The sequence below is a fragment of the Asterias amurensis genome, chromosome 20, assembly GCF_032118995.1.
Source record: "Asterias amurensis chromosome 20, ASM3211899v1".
In the NCBI taxonomy this organism is placed as follows: domain Eukaryota; kingdom Metazoa; phylum Echinodermata; class Asteroidea; order Forcipulatida; family Asteriidae; genus Asterias; species Asterias amurensis.
In genome coordinates, this window is record NC_092667.1 from 10,147,077 (window position 1) to 10,167,904 (window position 20,828).

The 20,828-nt window shown below is 40.7% G+C and overlaps 1 protein-coding gene across 1 annotated transcript in view; it reads right to left on the minus strand.

Annotated features, from left to right (window-relative positions):
- Positions 1-448: 448 nt before the first annotated feature.
- LOC139952766 (multifunctional protein CAD-like) overlaps positions 449-20,828 on the minus strand; it is a 54,165-nt gene continuing 33,785 nt past the window's right edge. The window contains exons 23-39 of the mRNA XM_071951993.1: positions 20,081-20,185; positions 18,891-19,133; positions 18,313-18,561; positions 16,739-16,903; positions 15,527-15,658; positions 13,612-13,813; positions 12,756-12,871; positions 12,018-12,233; positions 10,921-11,155; positions 9,554-9,756; positions 8,525-8,602; positions 7,554-7,695; positions 6,730-6,926; positions 5,287-5,442; positions 4,886-4,987; positions 3,171-3,265; positions 449-2,250 (exon numbers count right to left, since the gene is read on the minus strand). Of these exons, the coding sequence (XP_071808094.1) occupies positions 2,148-2,250; positions 3,171-3,265; positions 4,886-4,987; positions 5,287-5,442; positions 6,730-6,926; positions 7,554-7,695; positions 8,525-8,602; positions 9,554-9,756; positions 10,921-11,155; positions 12,018-12,233; positions 12,756-12,871; positions 13,612-13,813; positions 15,527-15,658; positions 16,739-16,903; positions 18,313-18,561; positions 18,891-19,133; positions 20,081-20,185 (2,739 nt within the window). The 3' untranslated portion in view covers positions 449-2,147. The remainder of the gene's footprint in view (positions 2,251-3,170; positions 3,266-4,885; positions 4,988-5,286; positions 5,443-6,729; positions 6,927-7,553; positions 7,696-8,524; positions 8,603-9,553; positions 9,757-10,920; positions 11,156-12,017; positions 12,234-12,755; positions 12,872-13,611; positions 13,814-15,526; positions 15,659-16,738; positions 16,904-18,312; positions 18,562-18,890; positions 19,134-20,080; positions 20,186-20,828) is intronic.

A 20,828-nucleotide genomic window follows, 5' to 3' on the forward strand; every position in this document is an offset into this window, starting at 1 on the left:
GGACCATTTGATTTGGGTACAAGGGCTGGCCTCGTTGTTCATATGGTGTAGGTTTATTAGACATTTCAGGATATTTCATCACATTTTTTTCTGATTTTTCCATGGGCACACATGTACTTAAAGGAACACGTTGCCTTGGATCGGTCGGGTTGGTCTTTGAAAAGCGTTTGTAACCGTTTGTTATAAAATCGATATGGTTAGAAAGATGTTGTTAAAGTAGAATACAATGATCTACACAAATATGCCTCGAAATTGTGTGGTTTTCGTTTTACCTCGTCGACAAACACGGTCGGCCATTTATGGGAGTCAAAAATTTGACTCCCATAAATGGCCGACCATGTTAGTTCGCAACGTAAAATGAAAACCGTGCAATTTTGAGTGATACTTGTGTGGATCATAATATTCTACTTTTAAAACATCTTTCTAACCATAATGCATTTCATAACAAACGGTTTGAACACTTTTCATAGACCAACTCGTCCGATCCAAGGCAACGTGTTCCTTTAACATCACCCGAAATGGGAACCTGCAGCTGATTTCACGAAACCTAGGATTAATCCGAACTCGAGTAAGGACGAGTAACGCGCCCAACTTAGGATGGGTTTAATTCGTCCCACGTATTTGGATACGGATCTGAACCCGTCCTAAGTCCTAAGATTAATCCTATGTTAGGAAGAGTTTGGTGAAATCGACGGCTGGAAGATTTGACTTTCGGGGACACTAGGTGGTAGCAGACTTACCAGGTAAATCCAATGTTTGCACTTGCAGAATGACGTCTACACTTGTGATTAATCTGGGCCCAATTTCATAGATCTTCTTAAAGTTAGTGGACACTATTGGTAATTACTCAAAAAAAATATTATCATAAAACCTTTCTTGATTACAAGTAATGGGGAGAGGTTGATAGTATAAAACATTGTGAGAAACAGCTCCCTCTGAAGTGACATAGTTTTCGAGAAAGAAGTAATTTTTCACGAATTTGATTTCGAGAACTCAGATTTAGAATTTGAGGTCTCGAAATCAAGTATCTGAAAGCACACAACTTCGTGTGACAAGGGTGTTTTTTCTTTCATTAATACCTCGCAACTTCGACGACCGATTGAGCTCAAATTTTCACAGGTTTGTTACTTTATGCATATGGTGAGATACACCAACTGTGAAGACTTAGTCTTTGACAATTACCAATAGTGTCCGGTGTCTTTAAGCAGAGAATTATGTTTAGCATTGTTAAGCATATTTTAGTACGTGCTTAGCTACTTTTGGTGCCTAAGCAGCTCTATGACATTAGGCCGTGGTAAGCTTACTACACGTACATTCTAGGGATCCCATGTCACCTATAGATCTCCGAGTGTCTTCCCTCGTTTCGGTCCCAATTTCATATAGCCAGTTGGCAGAACATTTTATACTAAGCACATTGTATCTGGTAAGAAGAAATTAGCAGGGAACCAATGAAAAAGAATACACATTACATTAAGTTTTTCGCTGGTGACCTGTTTCTGCTTAGCAGGGGCCAATTTCATAGAGCTGCTTAAGCAAAAAATTTGCTTAAGCACGAAAATAGCTCGCTTATTTTACACATGTTACTGGCCAAAATTTCCTGCCATATACATTGCTTATGACTAGTATTAAGCTGTTGTTTACTTAGCATTACAATTGAGTGGAGTTTTGGCCGGTAATCTGATTTTACTCAGCAATGAAATTTTTTGCTTAAGCAAATATTTTTGCTTAAGCAGCTCTATGAAATTGGGCCCAGGATTGTGTGGTCAAACAGCTTTATGAACTAGGCCCAGTGCTCAATGTCATAAAGCTGCTTACAGCAAAAGATAACGCAATCATGAGGATACCATCCACAGTTGGAATACCATCCACTGATGGCACAAGTTGCATGGTATTTCGGCTGGTCACCCGATTCTTGTGACCGTAATTCTGTTGTGCTTAGCTTCTTTGTGTGTGAGCAGCTCAAATAAATTCAGCCCTAGTCTTTAAAAGTCAAAGGGTAACATACAAAAGATCCTAAGAAACAAAACCAACAACAGATTTCCCCTTCTTCCAAAAAAAAAAAATTAAATGGAAATTATTTCTACCTCTAGGAGGCAATTGATTAACCAAGATCTCTCGTCGGGTCCCACTTTCTTCTCCAACTTCGCCTAACACTTGCCGAGAACTGTTGCCAGGAGAGCCATACGGACGTACATACCACACTCAGCCTGGCGGAAGTAGGCCGCTCTAGGGTCGCTGTCAACATCGGAGCTAAGAAACAAAAACAACCCTCGCTGATTAATAAAAGGTTTCAACAGGAAGGACTCCAAACTTCCCTTCTTCTCAAAAGAATTTTAGAAAAGACAAGCACGAGTGGAACTCGCTAGACAGTATGGGCGAGTGCGCACTGTTGCAGTTTGTCACTTTTTTGAAAATTACTGGGCGTGGCTAGCAGTGGAATTTGCTCACATTGACTTAAGATTTCTTGTTAGGACTTGACAACAATGACAAGTGTGCCTTCTACCTTTTCACTCGGCAACTTTTATACAAAATGGCCTATCCAGGAAAAAACTGTAGAGGGAGCCCTGTATTGTGACATGTCCGTACAGGCTACACTGCCAGTGCAACCTCGTTGTCCGACCATCTAACAAGTAAAGGCACGGACTAAAGAAATGTTCGCAATGGACCATTTAGTGGTTAACTCAACGAGAAGAAACCTTGTCTCTCATAGCAATACAGTTCTACGGAAATCCAACAAAAAATTTAACATTGGAGAATTTTTATCCTGAACTAGTTTTGACAAACCCCTAAAAAGCACTGGACACATTTAATAGTAATTACTCGAAATTTATATTAACATAAAAACTAATTAAAACTAACTAAAAACTCTGTAACGAGAAATGAAGAGCCTTTAATAGTATAAAACATTGTGAGAAAAAACACAGCTTTTGAGAAAGAGGTAATTTCTAATTAAAATATTTGAATCTGAGAAGGACTTCAGGCCTGAAGCCTTTCTCAGGCATCTGAAAGCTCACAAATTTGTGCAACAAGGGTGTTTTTTTCTTTCATCATTTTAGCACCTTCAATGACCAATTGAGCTTAAATTTTGCACAGATTTGTTATTTTGTGCATATTTTGGGATACACCAAATGAGAAGAATGAAAAGGCCAGACTGCGGAGTTGACCCTTACCTGATCTCGTTGATTCGAGGCATGGGATGCAGCACAACCATCTTCTCCTTGGCTTTTGTCATGATTCGTGGCGTCAAAATGAAATTACCGCATTGCTGTAAACAAAAATTATTTTAAAAAACAAGGCAAAAAAAAACATCATTAGGGAGCTCAAAAAAGTAAGAAACATTAGTTATCTAACAACCTGCGGACACAGACCCATCTATTGGACTGCTGAGGAATTCCACTGGAATACATAAAATAGATAGTACAAGTAAACCTAGGCACTGAAAGAGTTAACATCCTCCCATATTGGCGTGTCAAGCTCCGGTGTTTCTGAGCGGCAGAGTTTGGGTTCGAGTCCCAGTCGTTGAACTTGTGTCCTTAAAGCCATTGGACACTGTCGGTAAACAGTACTGTCCAATGGCCCACACTTCGTGTATCACAACTTCTATATAAAATAACAAACCTGTGAAAATTTAGGCTCAATCGGTCATCGGAGTCGGGAGAAAATAACGGGAAAACCCACCCTTGTTTCCGCACGTTTCGTAGTGTCATGACATGTGTTTAAAATAAATCCGTAAGTCTCGATATCGAGAATTTATATTATTTTAATGTTTTCTCAAAAAGTAAAGCATTTCATGGAACAACATTTCAAGAGAAAGCTTTCACCTTTACCTTCTGTAAACCCTGTAAGTTATTTGTAAATCTGTGATTTTTTTTTCTTTTTCTGTACCGAACGTGTCTAATGGCTTTAAGCAAGACACTTCACCATTATTGCTTTGTCCTTCGGCTGGAATGTAAAGCCGTTGGTCCAGTGTGTTGTGTAATGCAGATAAGAACCCAGTGCATTTATCGAAAAAGCGAAGGGGTACAACCGGTTTGATTGGCTGCATATTGCCCCACAGCACCTTGTAAACCATTACACGGTGCTATGTAAAGGAAAAGGTCTCATACTTCAACAGGTAGCTTGCAGGACAAAACATAATGAGAGTTTGGAGAAGCACATATAAAGTGCAGTATAAGAACTGCAAATTATTATTATTATTACTTAAAGGCAGTGGACACTATTGGTAATTGTCAAAGACTAGCCTTCACAGTTGGTGTATCTCCCTTGTCACACGAAGTTGTGTGCGTTTAGATGGTTGATTTCGAGACCTCAAGTTCTAAATCTGAGGTCTCAAAATCAAATTCGTGGAAAATTACTTCTTTCTTGAAAACTATGGCACTTCAGAGGGGGCCGTTTCTCACAATGTTTTATACCATCAACCTCTCCCCATTACTCGTCACCAAGAAAGGTTTTATGCTAATAATTATTTTGAGTTATTACCAATAGTGTCCACTGCCTTTAATAAACCAAATTCCTTGTGCAAGATCCCTCTATAGAGTTCCCCTGTGACGACCTATTATTCTTGTTGTCTTCAGCCTCCATTAGAAAGCGAAAACCAGGGGTGAGAGTCGTTGCTAATGAGAAGTCTGAAACTTGGACACAACTTCAAAGGTATATTGAAATGATGCCATTTCTACCGTTTGGTAATCCCTGGGGTTATAGATTCCAAGGAGCTTTTGGGAACAGTATCCAAAGCACTAGAGAAGTATACCAATGAGCAGGGTTTATTTATTTTTGGGTAAAAAAATATTGTCTGATTTTCTTCACCAGGCCGACATAAAAAGTCTGTGAATTCAGCCAAAAGTCTGTACAGTCTCATCCCCTGAATACTAAAACACAGACTTACCGTTTCATATTCCTCTTTGCTTGCGAAGCGTTCTTGTTGAATACGTGTCATGTAAAGCACGTCAGTATCGGGTAATGCCTCCTCAATGCTCCTGAACTCGGCCTGGAACCAGAAACAAGTTCAATTCATTCTTTATTAGTCTAAACAACACAGCTTGTTATTCTATAGGCTTCTCTTAAAGCAATCGCACAACATCGGTAAACAGTATTGTCCAAAGGCCCACACTTCGTGTATCGCAACTTATATATAAAATAACAAACCTGTGAAAATTTAAGCTCAATCGGTCATCGGAGTCGGGAGAAAATAACGAGAACACCCACCCTTGTTTTCGCACGTTTCGTCGTGTCATGACATATGTGTTTTAAATAAATCCATTATTCTCGTTATTATGATAAGCCTACCTGTGGTATGCCTCTCTCACTGACAAAGTCTTTGACTGCTTTAGGCATCTGAAGGTTTTGCGTGGACACGTAGCGCAAGTTAACGCGATATAGCGTCAACAGACGAGCCAGAGAGTGAACGGTTCGTCCATGCTTCAGGTCCCCTACCATCGTGATCTGGAAAGAAATCAAAATCAATTTGCAATGAGTTGAAATTGAGCAGCAGCATGAGTTGAATTGTCCAACTGTTCAGACTTATATATATCTGATCACTATTACTATTATTATAATAATAATAATAAAGATATTTATAACGCGCAAAACATATCCACCCAAGGGGTGCTCAAGGGGCTCACAAGAAGAAAAGTAATTAAAAATGGCATGAGTGTGTTTTCAGTTTGTTCTTGAAGTTATCAACAGTCTCACATGTCTTCACTGAGTTTGGGAGTTTGTTCCACAAGCGAGGAGCGGCGGAAGCAAATGCTCGATCACCCCATGATCTTTTTGATTTGGGGACAACTAGAGAGAGATCACTGGGAGACCGGAGACCTAAGCGAGATGGCATATGGATGTTGATGAGAAAAGCGATGTATTTAGGTGAGGACTTTAATGCACGGAAGGTGATGAGAAGGGCTTTGTATGCAAGTCGCTGTTCAACTGGTAACCAATGAAGGCTTCTTAGGACTGGCGTAATGTGCGAGTATTTCCGTGCGAGTATTTGTGACAAGACGGGCTGCGGCATTCTAGACCCGTTGGAGCCGCTGAACTAGGTAATTTGGAAGACCTAGCAGTATTATTATTATAGATTTGCTGGTACTTAAACCAATTATGCCTCATACGTGAACTTAGTAAGTTAATTTAGTTCACAAGCCCGAGGAAAACCGTAAACAAGGGTGCTTGCTATGTAACCTGAATCACTAGACAAATCTTAAAGCCATTGGACACTTTCGGTAAACAGTATTGTCCAAAGGCCCACTCTTCGTGTATCACAACTTACATATAAAATAACAAACCTGTGAAATTTTAGGCTCAATCGGTCATTGGAGTCGGGAGAAAATAACGGGAAAACCCACCCTTGTGTTTAAAATAAATCCGTAATTCTTGATATATCGGAAATTGATAGTTGTTTTAATGTTTTCTCAAAAAGTAAAGCATCTCATGGAACAATATTTCAAGAGAAGTCTTTTACCATTACCTTCTGTAAACCCTGTTAGTTATTTGTAAATCTGTGAACTTTTATTGTTTTTCTTCTGTTCCGAAAGTGTCCAATGGCTTTAAGGGTTCTTTTAAATTACACTACTACTACCAGTCCTAGTACATGAGACCTAAAGAGGAATGCTACTGTTATCTCAAATATCAAATAACAAATCACGACGGAAACTGACAAAGTAAAATGTTTAATAATTGGGGTTTTGAACAAAGAATAATTGACAAGAGCAGGGATATCTTATCATGACGGCGTACCGTAAGATCATTGACTGTTCCGATCTCCTCTCTGATGGTGAAGACATCGAGCAAGGCTTGGGTCGGATGTTCCCCAACCCCATTGCCAGCGTTCAGGATGGGTCTACGGCACACCTTGGCTGCAATGTTAGCCGCCTCCTGGTCGGGATGACGCAGGACGATCACGTCACAGTATCCACCGATAATCTGGACAGTGTCTGTTTCAAATAAACAGTAATCAAGTTTGTAAAATCATTTTACAATTGTAAAATAAGTTCATGAACCTGTTTAGCAGAAAACACTGCTTTGCAAATTTCTTTGCTAAGCGACAAATGAGTGGTGTACAAGTTGCAACAATGTAAACTTTACGGAAAGTCGACAGGTAACATGTTTCTGATTAGCAAGATTTGTCTGTGCTTGGCAAGTTTTTGTGCTTAGAGGGTTTATGAAATTGGGCCCAGGTCGAAACTCGATTCTGCAACAAAGATGTATCTTGGCATCTATTGACTTTACATGTCAATTCAACAACAAGGGAAACCGACTAGTTATATTTTAAACAATTTGGGTTTGAACAAAGAAAACTTTACTGGAGTGGTTCTTGAACCAACGACCTCCAGATTATCGTGTCAGTGCTCAACCACTTGAGCTATCTAGCCTGATGTTGGCAGTCTCCCTAATAGTACATATCTTTGTTCAGGGGTACGGGTCAGAAGCCATGTAACCGTTAGCTTCCATGTAGCCAGGGATCACGCCCAAATTCCTGATGGTGAACGCGCAAACTGGCTTGCTATTTTTCTTGTTAACCTGTGAAATATGCTTACGCTTACGCAAAGAGTCCACCTTACCTGCGAGTGTTTCTCCCTTCTTGGCAGATGAGGTGTTCTCAGTGAATGAGATGATGGTCCCTCCAAGACGTTGCATGGCGGCAGCGAATGATGACGCGGTCCTTGTGCTTACTTCATAGAACATACTTGCCATCACCTTACCCTTTAACAGACAGTGGAGAAACAAAAGTGTCAAATGATAGTTCAAGAAATATCAATTTGCGTGCAATAAGTATAATTGTCAATAAATTACCCATCACAATCCTTATAGACGTCTTAGACCATCCACTTCTTCCTTACTGCAGCGTTCGACCTTAACGGTGGTCCGCTGGCCAAATGCCAGTGGAAATCGCGGCGGACCAGCTGAAACACCTTGCCAAGTGGTCCGGCTGACCAGTCGAAAATATCCGTAGCGGTACTACAGAACTATGACTATTTTTTTATAATTATTTTCAGGTTCGAATAAAACGTAAAAACAATCACTCAAGGTTTGGATAAAACGTTAAAAAAAAATGCTGGCATACTTCCGACGATCACGAATACTGGTTGTTACCCAAACCAAGACCAATCTGGGTTTTCTTCCCACATCTAAAGTGAAACTTCTTCATTGCTTCTCCTCTTGTTCAGTTGATGAACAGGATTTGACAAGATTTATCACAGATGTAGATGTAGATAGACCATAGAGTTATATAAAAGAACTAGAGGGCGCACTGGCCTATATGCGCGACCCGGCATGCGCCCAGGCGGCCATTTTCTAAGTTGACAAAACAGGCATTGCTTAGCATGTGTTTGTGCGGCCATTTTGTAAGTTGAATAAACAGCATCGCGTAGCATTCAATAAACACAAACGCAAATGTGTGTTTCATATTCAACGTGCGAACAGAATGGCGCGCACGTGTCTCCTTGCGGTCCCGTCGCGTTTGTGCAAGAAGTATCACCAGTGAGCCCTATAGTTTATATATATAACTCTATGATGTAGATAGACTTCTTACCTTGAGAATGTGGTCCAGAGTTCGTTCTTTCTGAACGGCAACACGCATGCTGTGTGCAACATTGAACAGATGATGGAGCTGGGGAAATTGAAGATAAAAACACACGATCAAAACATGTTTGTACACTAAGAAATCAGGGGCTTACTTTACTCTGTGGAACAATGAAAACACTGGCACACTTTCATTTTCATGAATTGGGCACACAAACTAAGGCGTCCCGACCAAGTGGTTAAGAGCATCTAATTTAAAGACACTGGACACTATTGGTAATTGTCAAAGACCAGTCTTCTCACTTGGTGTATCTCAACATATGCATAAATAGCAAACCTGTGAAAATTTGAGCTCAATTGGACGTCGAAGTTGCGAGATAACTACGAAAGAAAAAACACCCTTCTCACACGAAGTTGTGTGCTTTCAGATGCTTGATTTCGAGACCTCAAATTCTAAATCTGAGGTCTCGAAATCAAATTCGTAGAAAATTACATCTTTCTCGAAAACTACTTTACTTCAGAGGGAGCCGTTTCTCACAATGTTTTAAACTATCAACCTCTCCCAATTAGCCGTTACCAAGTAAGGTTTTATTCTGATAATTATTTTGAGTAATTACCAATAGTGTCCACTGCCTTTAAACTCTGGTGGCAAAGTTATTGGGATGTGGGTTCGAATCCCGACTATCACACTTGAGTCCTTGGGAACGATGCTTTACTACATTTGATTTTTTGTCCCTACTTAAGCAGAGGATAAAAGTTGAAAAGTCAATGATTAGTTTTCCCCTTCCTCTTTAAAAAGCTGTGAGACTTGTATTTTTCATGTATTTAAAGAAAAAATTACTCCACAAAATGCCCTAGGTTCACGACATAAAAGGAAAACCATGCAATTTCGGGGCATGTTTGTGTGGATCATCATATTCTACTTTAAAAACATCTTTCCAACCATATGCATTTCATAACAAACAGTTTTCAAATGCTTTTCATAGCTCGTCCGATCCAAAACAGCGTGTCCCTTTAAGATGACAATTAAGCTACTCACATGCTCTCTAGTGAACTGCGTTGCACTGAGGATGTGTTTATTGTAGAGTAGATTCACCCCGGCTGTTGATTGGATCTCCATGGGTACAGCTTGACTGGGCTGAGGGGTAAGCTGACTGGGGTGTTGCTGGGGTGGAGGGGTGAAGGTCAGCGCCTTGTAGGGTCCCGTCACTGGGATCACATTGGGCGACAGGATCCCGATATCTATCGATGAAACAAAGGTGACACATATTCACAGCCATTCTCTAAAAAAAGTTTTCTTGAGAAAAGTGTCTTGGCGAGCAATTTAGTGCATCAGACTTATTTTCTGGTTGCTAAGTCATCAGCGTGTGGGTTCGAATCCTAGTCACGACACTTGAGCAAGCCCCTTAACTATAATTGCTTCTCTTCATCCCGGGTTAAATGGGTACCTGTGAGGGCAGAGATGGTTCTTGTGATTGATTTAACTTGGTGCGCTACATAATTGGCCGCACAGGCTGTATACTCCCAACGGAGCTGAGATGGTTTAAGGAATGAAATGTAAGGCGAAATAAACCAGGGTTAAGTATGTTGGAGTGTCAGGGGCGACACTGGGCGACTGATTTATGCACTAAAAAAGAAGGTGCTTTTATTATTATTTTTTCAGTTAGGGTTGGACATCTACATTTGTTTTTCCTCAACATTTAAATGGAGCTAGTGTCTTCCGTTTAACCATTTCTAGTGATTCCAATCCAAATTAGCAATCGCAACTGATCTTGGGTGCTGTTGTGGCAGCAGATTCTGTCCCCTTTAGGGTGAAGTTTCCTCTGAAAGCGCCCTTTTTCCTAACCACCCTCTTCCAGCCCATGTTAAAGACACTGGACACAACTTCTTTTCTTGCAACTTCAATGACCGATTGAGCCTAAATTTTCACAGGCTTGTTATTTTATGCTTATGATGGGATACACCAAGTGAGAAGACTGGTCTTTGACAATTACCAAGCGTGTACCTTCCCTTTAAGAAGTAAATAGTAAAGTTAGGATTTTCAGAGGGGTCTCTTACCTCCATGTCTAGACACTCTGTGCACCCTGTGAGGTATTTTCAAACCTCTTTAGTAGGGTAAGGATTTCCTTTTTACTCTCTTACCTCTATGTTCAGACACTCTATGCACCCTGGGCGGTATTCATAAACCTTAGTAGGGTTGGGATTTTATTTCTGTGCTCATACTTCCATGCACCCTGTGAGGTATTTATAAACCTCTTTATATGGTTAGGTTTTCTTTGGGTTTTGTTACCTCCATGTTCAGACACTCTATGCACCCAGTGAGGTATTTATGAACCTCTTTATATGCACCTTGTGAGGTACTTCTAAACCTCATCAGGTGCGTAAGGGTTTCTCTATGATTCTTACCTCCATGTTCGGACACTCTGTGCACCCTGGGCGGCAGATTAAACCTCTCAACCCCTGCCTTATGAGGAGACGCCGGGGCAGAGTTTGGAGCCGATGAGGGAGTCACCTGGACAGCCAGGGGTATGTTAGTCGCAGTGGGTATGAGGTTGGGGACATGCTTCTTCATGGCAGACGGGATTAAGATGCCCTCCGGGGTTGAGCGAATGTCACGACCGAAACCGGGTGCAACCAGGACCTTTTGAGGATAAATAAAACCGACATTTAGAAGTTAAACTACAATGGAAAATCATTGTTAAAGAATGGTTAATAAATTTTTTGAAAATCCCATATCGACACTGGACACTATTGGTAATTGTAAAAGACCAGTCTTTTGGTGTATCTCAACATGTGCATAACAATAACTAACCTGTAAACATTTGAACTTAAATGGTCGTCAAAGTTGCGAGATAATAATGAAAGAAAAAAAACCTTGTCACATGAAGTTAAGTGCTTTCATATGCTTGATTTTGAGACCTCAAATTCTAATTCTGAGGTCTCAAAATCAAATTCATGGAAAATTACTTCTTTCTCGAAAACTACGTTACTTCTGAGGGAGCTGTTTCTCGCAATGTTTTATACTACTAAGGTTTTATGCTAATAATTATTTTGAGTAATTACCAATAGTGTCCACTGCCGTTAAGCATGGTTCATACTTCCTGTGAAAGCGTTTGCAAAATTTTGGCGATGCAATAATCGGTATACGCTTTTTTTCCTATTGTGACGCAAGATACTTTGCTTTGCAAAAAGCATTTTCAGGAAGTACGAACCAGGCGTAATGGTTAACTATCCGATGTTTCGACCCTCGCACGATGTCTTTTAAAAGCTCAATGTGAGGGGCTCTATGAAAAGGAGTCGCTTGATGACAACCCACTTTCCAGTAGAGGCCTGATTAGTGATGGGACGGTGAAAAAAAAAAAAACATTCTAATTTTTGTATGTGGTTTCATTCTTCTTTAGGGTCTAAATTTTCTCATTTGTTTTTGATCGATAAAGGTGACCAAACATGTTCTTATTGTGCATCCCTTAGACATAAAAAAACCAAAAGAAACGAAACACTACCTGTCCATCAATGTAGGCCACCTCCCCTCTGAGCATGACCCTCCTGAGTTGACCTTTGACCTTGCGACCTGCAAAGGGAGTCCATTTACTCTTGGTGAAGCTCATGGCTTTTGGAATGGTCCACACGTGATCCATATCCACCTCAATGTACGTATCACGCTGTTCTGGAAGACCGAAGATCGCCCGTGGATTGGTGTACAGTCGGGCAATCAGGTCCTGTCAACATGAACAAAATTACATATTTGCCAATTTATTACATTTTCTTTTTACAAGGGTCCCCTCCCACTATGGGGAGAACTAAAGGAACTCAATATACATTTTCTTTTTACTAGCGCCTGGCGTCAGCTGTTGTGACCAGAGGTGCTTAACGTAAATATTGCCAACATTTGCCAAAATTTCAAGTGGAACAAGTTTTGCGCGGCCAACATTGGCGAACATTAGCAACTGTAGGCAAACACACTTCTGAGATGTTGGTGGGTGGTTTTAAAATTGCAGACAAGAAGAAGAAAACCAAAACGTAAAGGCCCAGTCCCACTGCAGCCATAACGAGAACGATAACGACGCCAAGAGAACGCACTCCATTGGTTGAATGAGCATGTGCGTGTTCTGCGTGGAGCAATTAGACCAATAGAATAAGTTCTCTCTGCGTCGTGATCGTTATCGGTTTCGTTATCGCTGCAGTGGGACCGGGCCTTTAGGCTCGTTAATTGACAGTAGTCCTAAAGGATGTGAACCAACCTCCATAGTCAGTCTGCCATCATTGACTGCAGTCAGCAGCAGCGGTAGCATGGTTTCCAGACCGGGAAAACCCGGTGGTGGATTCGGACTCTCCTTCTCTTCCACAGTGTGTGGGGCTGGGATTGAAAGCAATAGAAAGGACAATCAAGAAATTGCATTAGACTGAAAGAAAATGAGAGATTTGAAGCACTACATTGAGGTGGGGCTTCTCCATAGGATACATCAAGCAAAACAACATTTTGTTGTGGTCCTCCATTGTTTTTGTCCATCATATTCGATTCGTCGCAACTAAAAAGGGTTTCTTTCAAGAGATTTTTTTTTTTTTTTCTCAAAAACTTTAAAATGTTGATACCCAAAAAAACTCTATAAAACTTGTTATTTGAAAAGTTGTGATTATAAAAAAAAAATTCAAGACATATAAAGAGTTTAACACAGTGAATTTGTTGTGTTTGATTATTTTCATACCAAAGAGTTCATTGTCCCAAATACAATATCCCGTTTTCAGATTGAAACAATCTGATTGGCCAAGAAAGAATTGTTCTGGGAAGAATCACAACTAGGCAACTCTAAAATTGCAAAGTTGCTTTTGAAATTGTCTGAAATACAGTATCCTTTTAGGGCTCCTCTAAGGACAAAAAAACTACATTTTTGGGGGCCTCATGTATGTATGTTATTTTTACAGGGGCTCGAGTCATTGCTGACTAAAAAGTCTGAATCTGGGATCCAAATCCTAGAAGCTACAATGAGTTGACAGCATTTCCACATTTTCAAAAAATAAGAAGTATTTTTACATCTGTTTTTTCCTTTATACAAGTGGGAACGGTAAAATATCTACTCCAAGAGGTTTTTTAATCACCATGATCTGTGGCGAAGCAGTCAATGATGTCCATGTTCTCCCACAATGCATTTTGATCCTCCACAGAGCACAACATCGGCTTGACTTGACCTTTACCGTGACCTATGACATCCAGGTCATCCTGGGTCAGGAAGAGGTGATGAGGAGCGACCTCGCAGGTGACCTGCATGCCAGCCTTCTTGGCCAATCGGATTGTTTCAATCTGAAAACAAATCGAAAGGAAGCATTTGCAATTGTTATGTAAAGAATCTCAGAAAAGCGACTTTGAAATTGCAAAAATTGGAAGTATACCCCTTTCAGTTAGCATCTGTTTGCAACACAGGGTGTATCAAACTCAACTGCGCATGCCCAAAACTCTTGTTTGAAGCAGAGTATCTATTTCATTAATATGGAAATCCTTGCAGTGAAATGACATCATAAAATATAATACAGCACTCCTCAACGCATGGCTGAAAATAAGCTGTAGTTGACCAGTGTAAAATAAGGCATTGCAAAACCTTCACAGAGAATTGATCTCTTCTGTTACTACCTAGGAGGATCACACTCCTTCCCTGGTCCTTTCACTTGGGTTATTTCTAAGAGGAGGGGGGGTTGCCCCAGTGTCTGCAGAATGTGCTGCAACACCTTGTAAACCCTTGTAAGGTACTCCTTAAATGTTGTCTCACAGTTAAAAAAATTTCAAAAAGCCGTTTTGAATGTTTCTGTACGTTTTGTTTGTGGTTTTTATGCAAGTCGCCAGACACACAAGGCCTGAAGGCCACTTCAAGGTGTGGGCTACAATTATTTTTTTTTCCAGAGGCCATTGCCACCTACTCCTAGGGCTGAAACAGGGTTACCCCTTTTACAGTCCATATGGATGTACATGTAGGCTTGGGTATCATCAGTCCGAAGCCTGGCCGGTAGAGCAGAAGCACTACCTCCCCAATTTTACGTAGCAAGTGTCACGACCGGGATTCGAACCACACACTCTGCTGATCAAACACCAGAGCTTGAATCCAGTGCTCTTAACTGCTCGGCCATGACACGCCTCAAGTGCCTGTATCAGTAGATATGTGCGCTATAAGAGACCATTTATCTTCCAGTATGCGCTAATCCACCATTCATAGATACCCCAGACAGTTTCTCTACTCCTGTTGGTGGAGAGCGTGTCACGTGGGGGTGTTTAAACAGTTGATAATGACCAGTGTTTATAACCGGCTGGCTTCCGCATGTCAGGCGCGCAAGATTATCACGCGGAACGCAATTCATAGCAATTAGTAACAGCGTGTAATCTACTTCTAAGCGCGCGCGTAATCTATTTCTAAGCGCACGCGCGTACATACAACCCACGCGCAACAGACTCTTCAGAAAGTTTTTGAAAAAACTATTTCAAACCTAAAATTTTTAACTGTCAAAGTGTCTGTAATTGTATTTTTTTTCGTTTTTTTTAATGAAAGGGCATTTATGAATGGGAATAAAAGAGTAGTGACTCGCAATTCGACCCTGCCGGCTTTAAACGGCCGTGTAAGAACTCGTCGCTACCCTTTTATTCCCTTAATCAGATACTCGAACTGGAGGGTGGTATAAAAAGCTATAACCTACTTCCAGTTTTTATATTGCACTCTGCGTATTGTGAATGTCAATGCATCACGCTCCGCATTCAGACAGTGCAAAAATTACATTCTAATCTTTGCGCATGCATGCTGTTTGTCGTGAAAGAAAGTTCTAAATTTTTAAGAGACTGGAAGATAAATTCGCCAGATCACGCGCGCTCGTGGAATACATAAAAATATAGCGCATCTGCGTCCCATATCCAACTCGGCCGACACAGAAGCGCTACATTTTTCCGTATTCAACTCACGCTTGTCTGATAACTTATATTATATATTATTATTATTATTATTAAAAGCCGAAGCTGTGGTTTTAGAGAACGAACCTCTTCCTTGCGAGCGACGTGAGCGATATGAATGGGTCGATTGAAGGTGTTAGCCAAGAACAAGATGGCTGCAGTGGTGCGTCCCTCAGCATGAGCCACTAAGGGCAGGTGGTGAGGCCAGTTCTCAACATGCTGTTGAACAATGAACGACAAAAAGCAGGATTAATCATTTGCAAAAACAGATAATAATGATAATAATAGATAATACCCTTTCCTACCCTTTCATGTCTCCCTGCATTGTTGTCGAACAATACATTTACCACTTTTATGGTCCAGTAACCCATCCTTTCATACTAAACATCCTTTGTCCTCGCCACTTCACTCCTATTGGTTCATAGCCACCAACATTGTTTCTGAAATAGAAACTTTGATTGGCTGTTACTTTCCCGCTTCTTTCTGGATCCTTTCCTTAATCCCTTTCCCCCTCTCTTTTTCTATAAATGGATATGTATTTGTTTGTACTTGTTTTATGCCTCTGAAGAAGGTCCGGATTGGATCGAAAGCTAAGGCCATATACCCTATTCATTATATGATAATAATAGATAATAATATAATTGGGGCTGGTAACCTTAGTCTGGTCAGCCTAAGTTTGATATGCTTAGCTACTTTTTGTGATTAGGCAGCTCTCTGATGCAATTTGGCCATGAAAGTGATGGGACACAGAAATCCCCTCTGGTAAGGGGCACATATATGAGGAAAGTGTAACTTTGCACTGGAACCTTGCCAAGAGCACCCCAGCAATTAGCCTTTTTGAGATATGGTCGACTCTAGGCCTGGGCGAATTATTCGAATATCCGGTTAATGGCGAATAGGTTTTCCTATCCGTAACTGCGAATGCCTTTTTCTTAACCGGATATCCGTATAGGGCGCGAATACCTATTTACAAACCGGATAATTCTGCAAAAAAAATTTTTTTTTTTTTTAAATAGCGCCTCTAGCATCGAAAAAACTATTCGATTATCCGGTTAATTTCGGATAGTTGGCCAGCGGTATCCGAATAACAAAATTTCACTATTCGCCCAGCACTAGTTGAATCTGAAGCCTGGCTGGTAGAGCAGAAAGCACTGTTGGGCTTGGGTGTATCTGGACAATATTTACCAAAATCTAACAGTGTTATATGGTGTACACCATACTCCAAAATTGCTTTTTGCTGTGGGCGACATTGGGTTTATTTAAAGGCAAGAAAGTGTCATAAAGTAAAAGTGCACTAACCGTTGCCCACAGGGATACGTTGTCCAATCTGAGGGTCGTAAACGTATCATTGAGGTACATCTTCAGTCCCATTGCCATCGGGCCAATGTTGACCACTTCCTCAGAGTTCTCGGCAGCTGCTCCCAGATACAAGCCGTAATCACAGCGTGCTCCAAGTCTGGCCAGCTAAAATGAGAAGCATACATGTAACAAAGAGGTTAATTTGGATACAAGCCGTAATTACAAATCTGACGAGTGTAAAGACACTAGACACCTTTGGTAATTGTCAAAGACCAGTCTTGTCAATTGGTGTACCTCAACATATGCACAAAAAAACAAAGCTGTGAAAATATGAACTTGATTGGTCGTCAAAGTTGCGAGATAATAATGGAAGAAAAAACACCATTGTCGCACGAAGTTCTGTGCTTTCAGATGCTTGATTTCGGGACCTCAAAATCTAATTTGTTAACGATTTCATATGTGCCCCCTTACAGGAATTTTTATCTAAGCTCAAAAACCATTTTGATGTATAGACTGGCTTTTTAAAGTTCATGTTTCGCTCGTTTGCCTTTTTTGTTCCTTGTTTTGTTTCATGTTCTATGCTTTTTAGTTATTTTTTATTATTGTTCAAATTTTTCCACCCCCTGCAGTTTTGCTCTTAGATAGAGTTACTTGCCTGTTAACAATGTCATTTCATTTGTGTCCCCTCATCGGAATTTTGTTGTATTGCTCTTAAACCATTTTGATGTATAGACTTGCTTTTTTTACGTATATCATTTTAGGTGTGTTTTTCTGTGTATGTCTTTGCTTGTTTGCCTTTTTAAATTGTTTAGTGATTTGTATTATCTTCTGTGCTTTTTTATATGCCCCCTCTTGCCTTAATGTATTTTTAGGGTTTTAGGAGACATACGCCTTTTGCCGACAGTTATTTTTTTAACTTTTATGCTCTCCTGGGCACCCCACTGTTGTTTTTCTTTGTTTTCTTAAATATTTTTAATGTATGTATATGTGCTTGTAAATGTGATTGCCTGAATAAATATTATTATTATTATTATTATTATTATAATTCTGAGGTGTAAGTAAAATTCAAATATTTTAGTGGAAAATTACTTTTTTTCTCCAAAAAAACTACGCTACTTAAGACAGAGCCGTTTCTCACAATGTTTTATAATATCAACCTCTCTCCATTGCTTGTAACCAAGTAAGTTTTTATGCTAACAATTATTTTGAGTAATAACTAATACTGTCCAATGCCTTTAAATGAGAGTCACTTTATAACTAATAAAGAAGCCAATCTTGATACAACATCCACCCCACAGTAATGACAGCATGTGCGAGAATTTAAAACTCAGTCCGCAGCAGTGAAGTTAACAAAATCTGAAGAAGTTATCCTAACTGATTTCCAACCTTCCACCCAGGCAGTAGTTAAAAAGCAGGACATTTCTTTTCAGAACTGAGAAGTATCCCGAAAAATCCACTCCACGGTAGTAGAATATAAAGACAGTTATCAAAAGAACATAATCTACCGAGCAAGTAGATATAAACATGGTGTTAACGCAAACCAAATACATAATGTAAGGGACACTCTTTAATACCTTCTGGGAAAGGAGGAACGATGGTTCATCTGTAACCGCTGGGCTGGTGTTCGGCATGACTCCAACCATGGTAACGCCACCGGCCAAAGCAGCCGCGGTCCCAGATGCAAAGTCTTCTTTGTGGGTTGCTCCCGGTTCTCTCAAGTGGACGTGGACATCGATCAAGCCAGGCAGGCGTACGATACGATTGGACGTCATGCAGTCAACGTTGGTCTTGAGGCGTGGGGCGCCACCGATGCGTCGTAGGGCCTGTAAGAAAAAGAATAGCAGATTCTAATTCCAGTCTAATGAAAGGAAACTTTAAGTCCCAAATCATATTTTAGTAAAGGAAAAAGAGTTGTAAAAAAAAAATGTTTGGGACTGAAAACCCAATCTACGTAGTGCCTCAGGTGGGATTAGAACAGGGTCCCATAGGTGGAAGGCGAGGCAAGACCACTATGTCAACCTGACTGTTCATTACTTTGATATGGAGTGACGTAGGAGTTGAGGATATTGGGAGGATTGGGGTCACGTGTTGGCAAGAGGTCATAGGGAGTAAGCATTCATACAGTGTACCAGTCTCGTAATTTCAAACCTACCTCCACAAAGAGTTTTGCCTTCTTGACGTCGGTGATCAACGGGATCTGCTTGTCGATAGCTAAACGGCGTGTTTGGTAACCACGGGTTACAAACGATGAAGCCCGGCGTGTACCACCGTTGCGCATCGGTAGATTGATCACCATGTCAAAGTGCTTCTCTGCCAGGTAGTCCACGATGCTCTGCTCCTGGTCTTGGTTGCGTTTCTCACCGGTATCCTCAAACGGCCAATCAACAGCCTTGATCTGATTACGTAAAGTAATTAAACAGATGTTAGTTTTGCATCAGGGATATAGAACATAATTGTTTTATACCCTTACTTGGATGTGTATCAAGCACTCTAAAAACTCAGTACTTTCAGAAATTCTGCGAAAACAAATCCACAGGAAAATCACTTGGGTGGAATTCAAACCCAAGACCTTTGCATTGCTGAAGCGCAGATGTCTTACCACTAGACCACCCAGCTAGCCCGGTGGCTAGAGACACTTTGAATCCTATGTGTTAGCAACGGGTACTACAACGATTTAATAGAGGTTCGTTTTGCATCGGGGATAAAGAGTATAGTTTGTTATGGCTGTCAACAAAGTTTCTATACTTTTGACAAATTGTCTGCTCAGGATTATTAAGTAATAGTGCAGTTTGTATAGATTTCATAACATTGCGTCTGCATGTGTTTGACAATTATTTGATGCTCCGCAGCCTCGCTCCCCAAATGGACCGATTCAGTAGGCTCCGCCCACGACGCACGTGTGAGCAAGAACACGTGGGGTTCTCCAATGCCTTTCCGCACAACTCTCCCGCGTGCGCAAAGCATACGCGCACGCATGTCAGACCTTCGTTGCGTTCTGATTGGTCAATACGCAATGGGGCGGTCTATACCCGTGTCAAAAGAAGGCAAGATCGCAGAAAGGGTTAATGTCTACATGCTAATTTGTCCACGTTGCTTAGATGAGTGTTGGTGGAAGGGTTTCTATGTCTATCTTGTGTTTATTGACAAGGATCTATGTGCGCGGTCACAAGCTCAGACAGCACCCATTCCGAGTTCAAAGGAAGACCTATCAATTGCTGAGAGTCGTGCAGGGCACGTATATGTAGGAACATTTCCATTGCTTTGACCTCAGATAGGCAGCCAATGCAAGGGGTGGATACACCTTAATTTCTGAGGGTGACAACAAGAAGCGAGTCAACTTACCTTGATATCATGCTCGCTGTAGAAGTCTGCCGTTCCTATACTTGCATACAGCTTATAGTCCATGTGTTCCAACATACGTACAGCCGGTAGCAGCTCCACTTTGCCCTGCAGAGAGACAAATTACATCCATATTAGTAGGATTGGAAACTGTGCATGGTGGAAATACGATATAGTAACATTGGCGGTAACGCCATGTAATGACAGTCTCTAAATGCATTGAAGTGGTTCTGAAAATAACTGTTGGTTTAAACTCAAATGACATCCAGTTTAGGAATGAGATAGAAGGAATGAGAACAATCCTTCTTTGCATACTGAACATGTACATGTACAAACCTACAACAGAGCATTTATAAAGCGCCTTTTCCACAAGATCAAAGTGCTATAATGTGAACACACCAGCGGAACTAAACTACAACACATTGCATTTGACACAGATAAGTTTTAATAGATTTCTTGGAAATTAGCAAAAAAAGAAACAATTTCTGATGGATACTGCGAGGTTGTTCCAAAGTTTGGCTGTGAGCAAATGAATGTTCTGATGGTCGAGTGTTCAGTTAAGGCATGTGGTGTCGCAAGCTGATCGCAAGCTTGAGCGTGGTGGTTGGTATAGAGCAAGGCAAGATGATAAGACCTCCAAGATGCTACCATTCAGAAGCTTTACAGACTGTGTATCACCAGAAATACAATGTGGACTATTTCTTTTTCCTTTGGTGAATGCTTAACTTCTCTCAAGAAAATGTGGCATGTT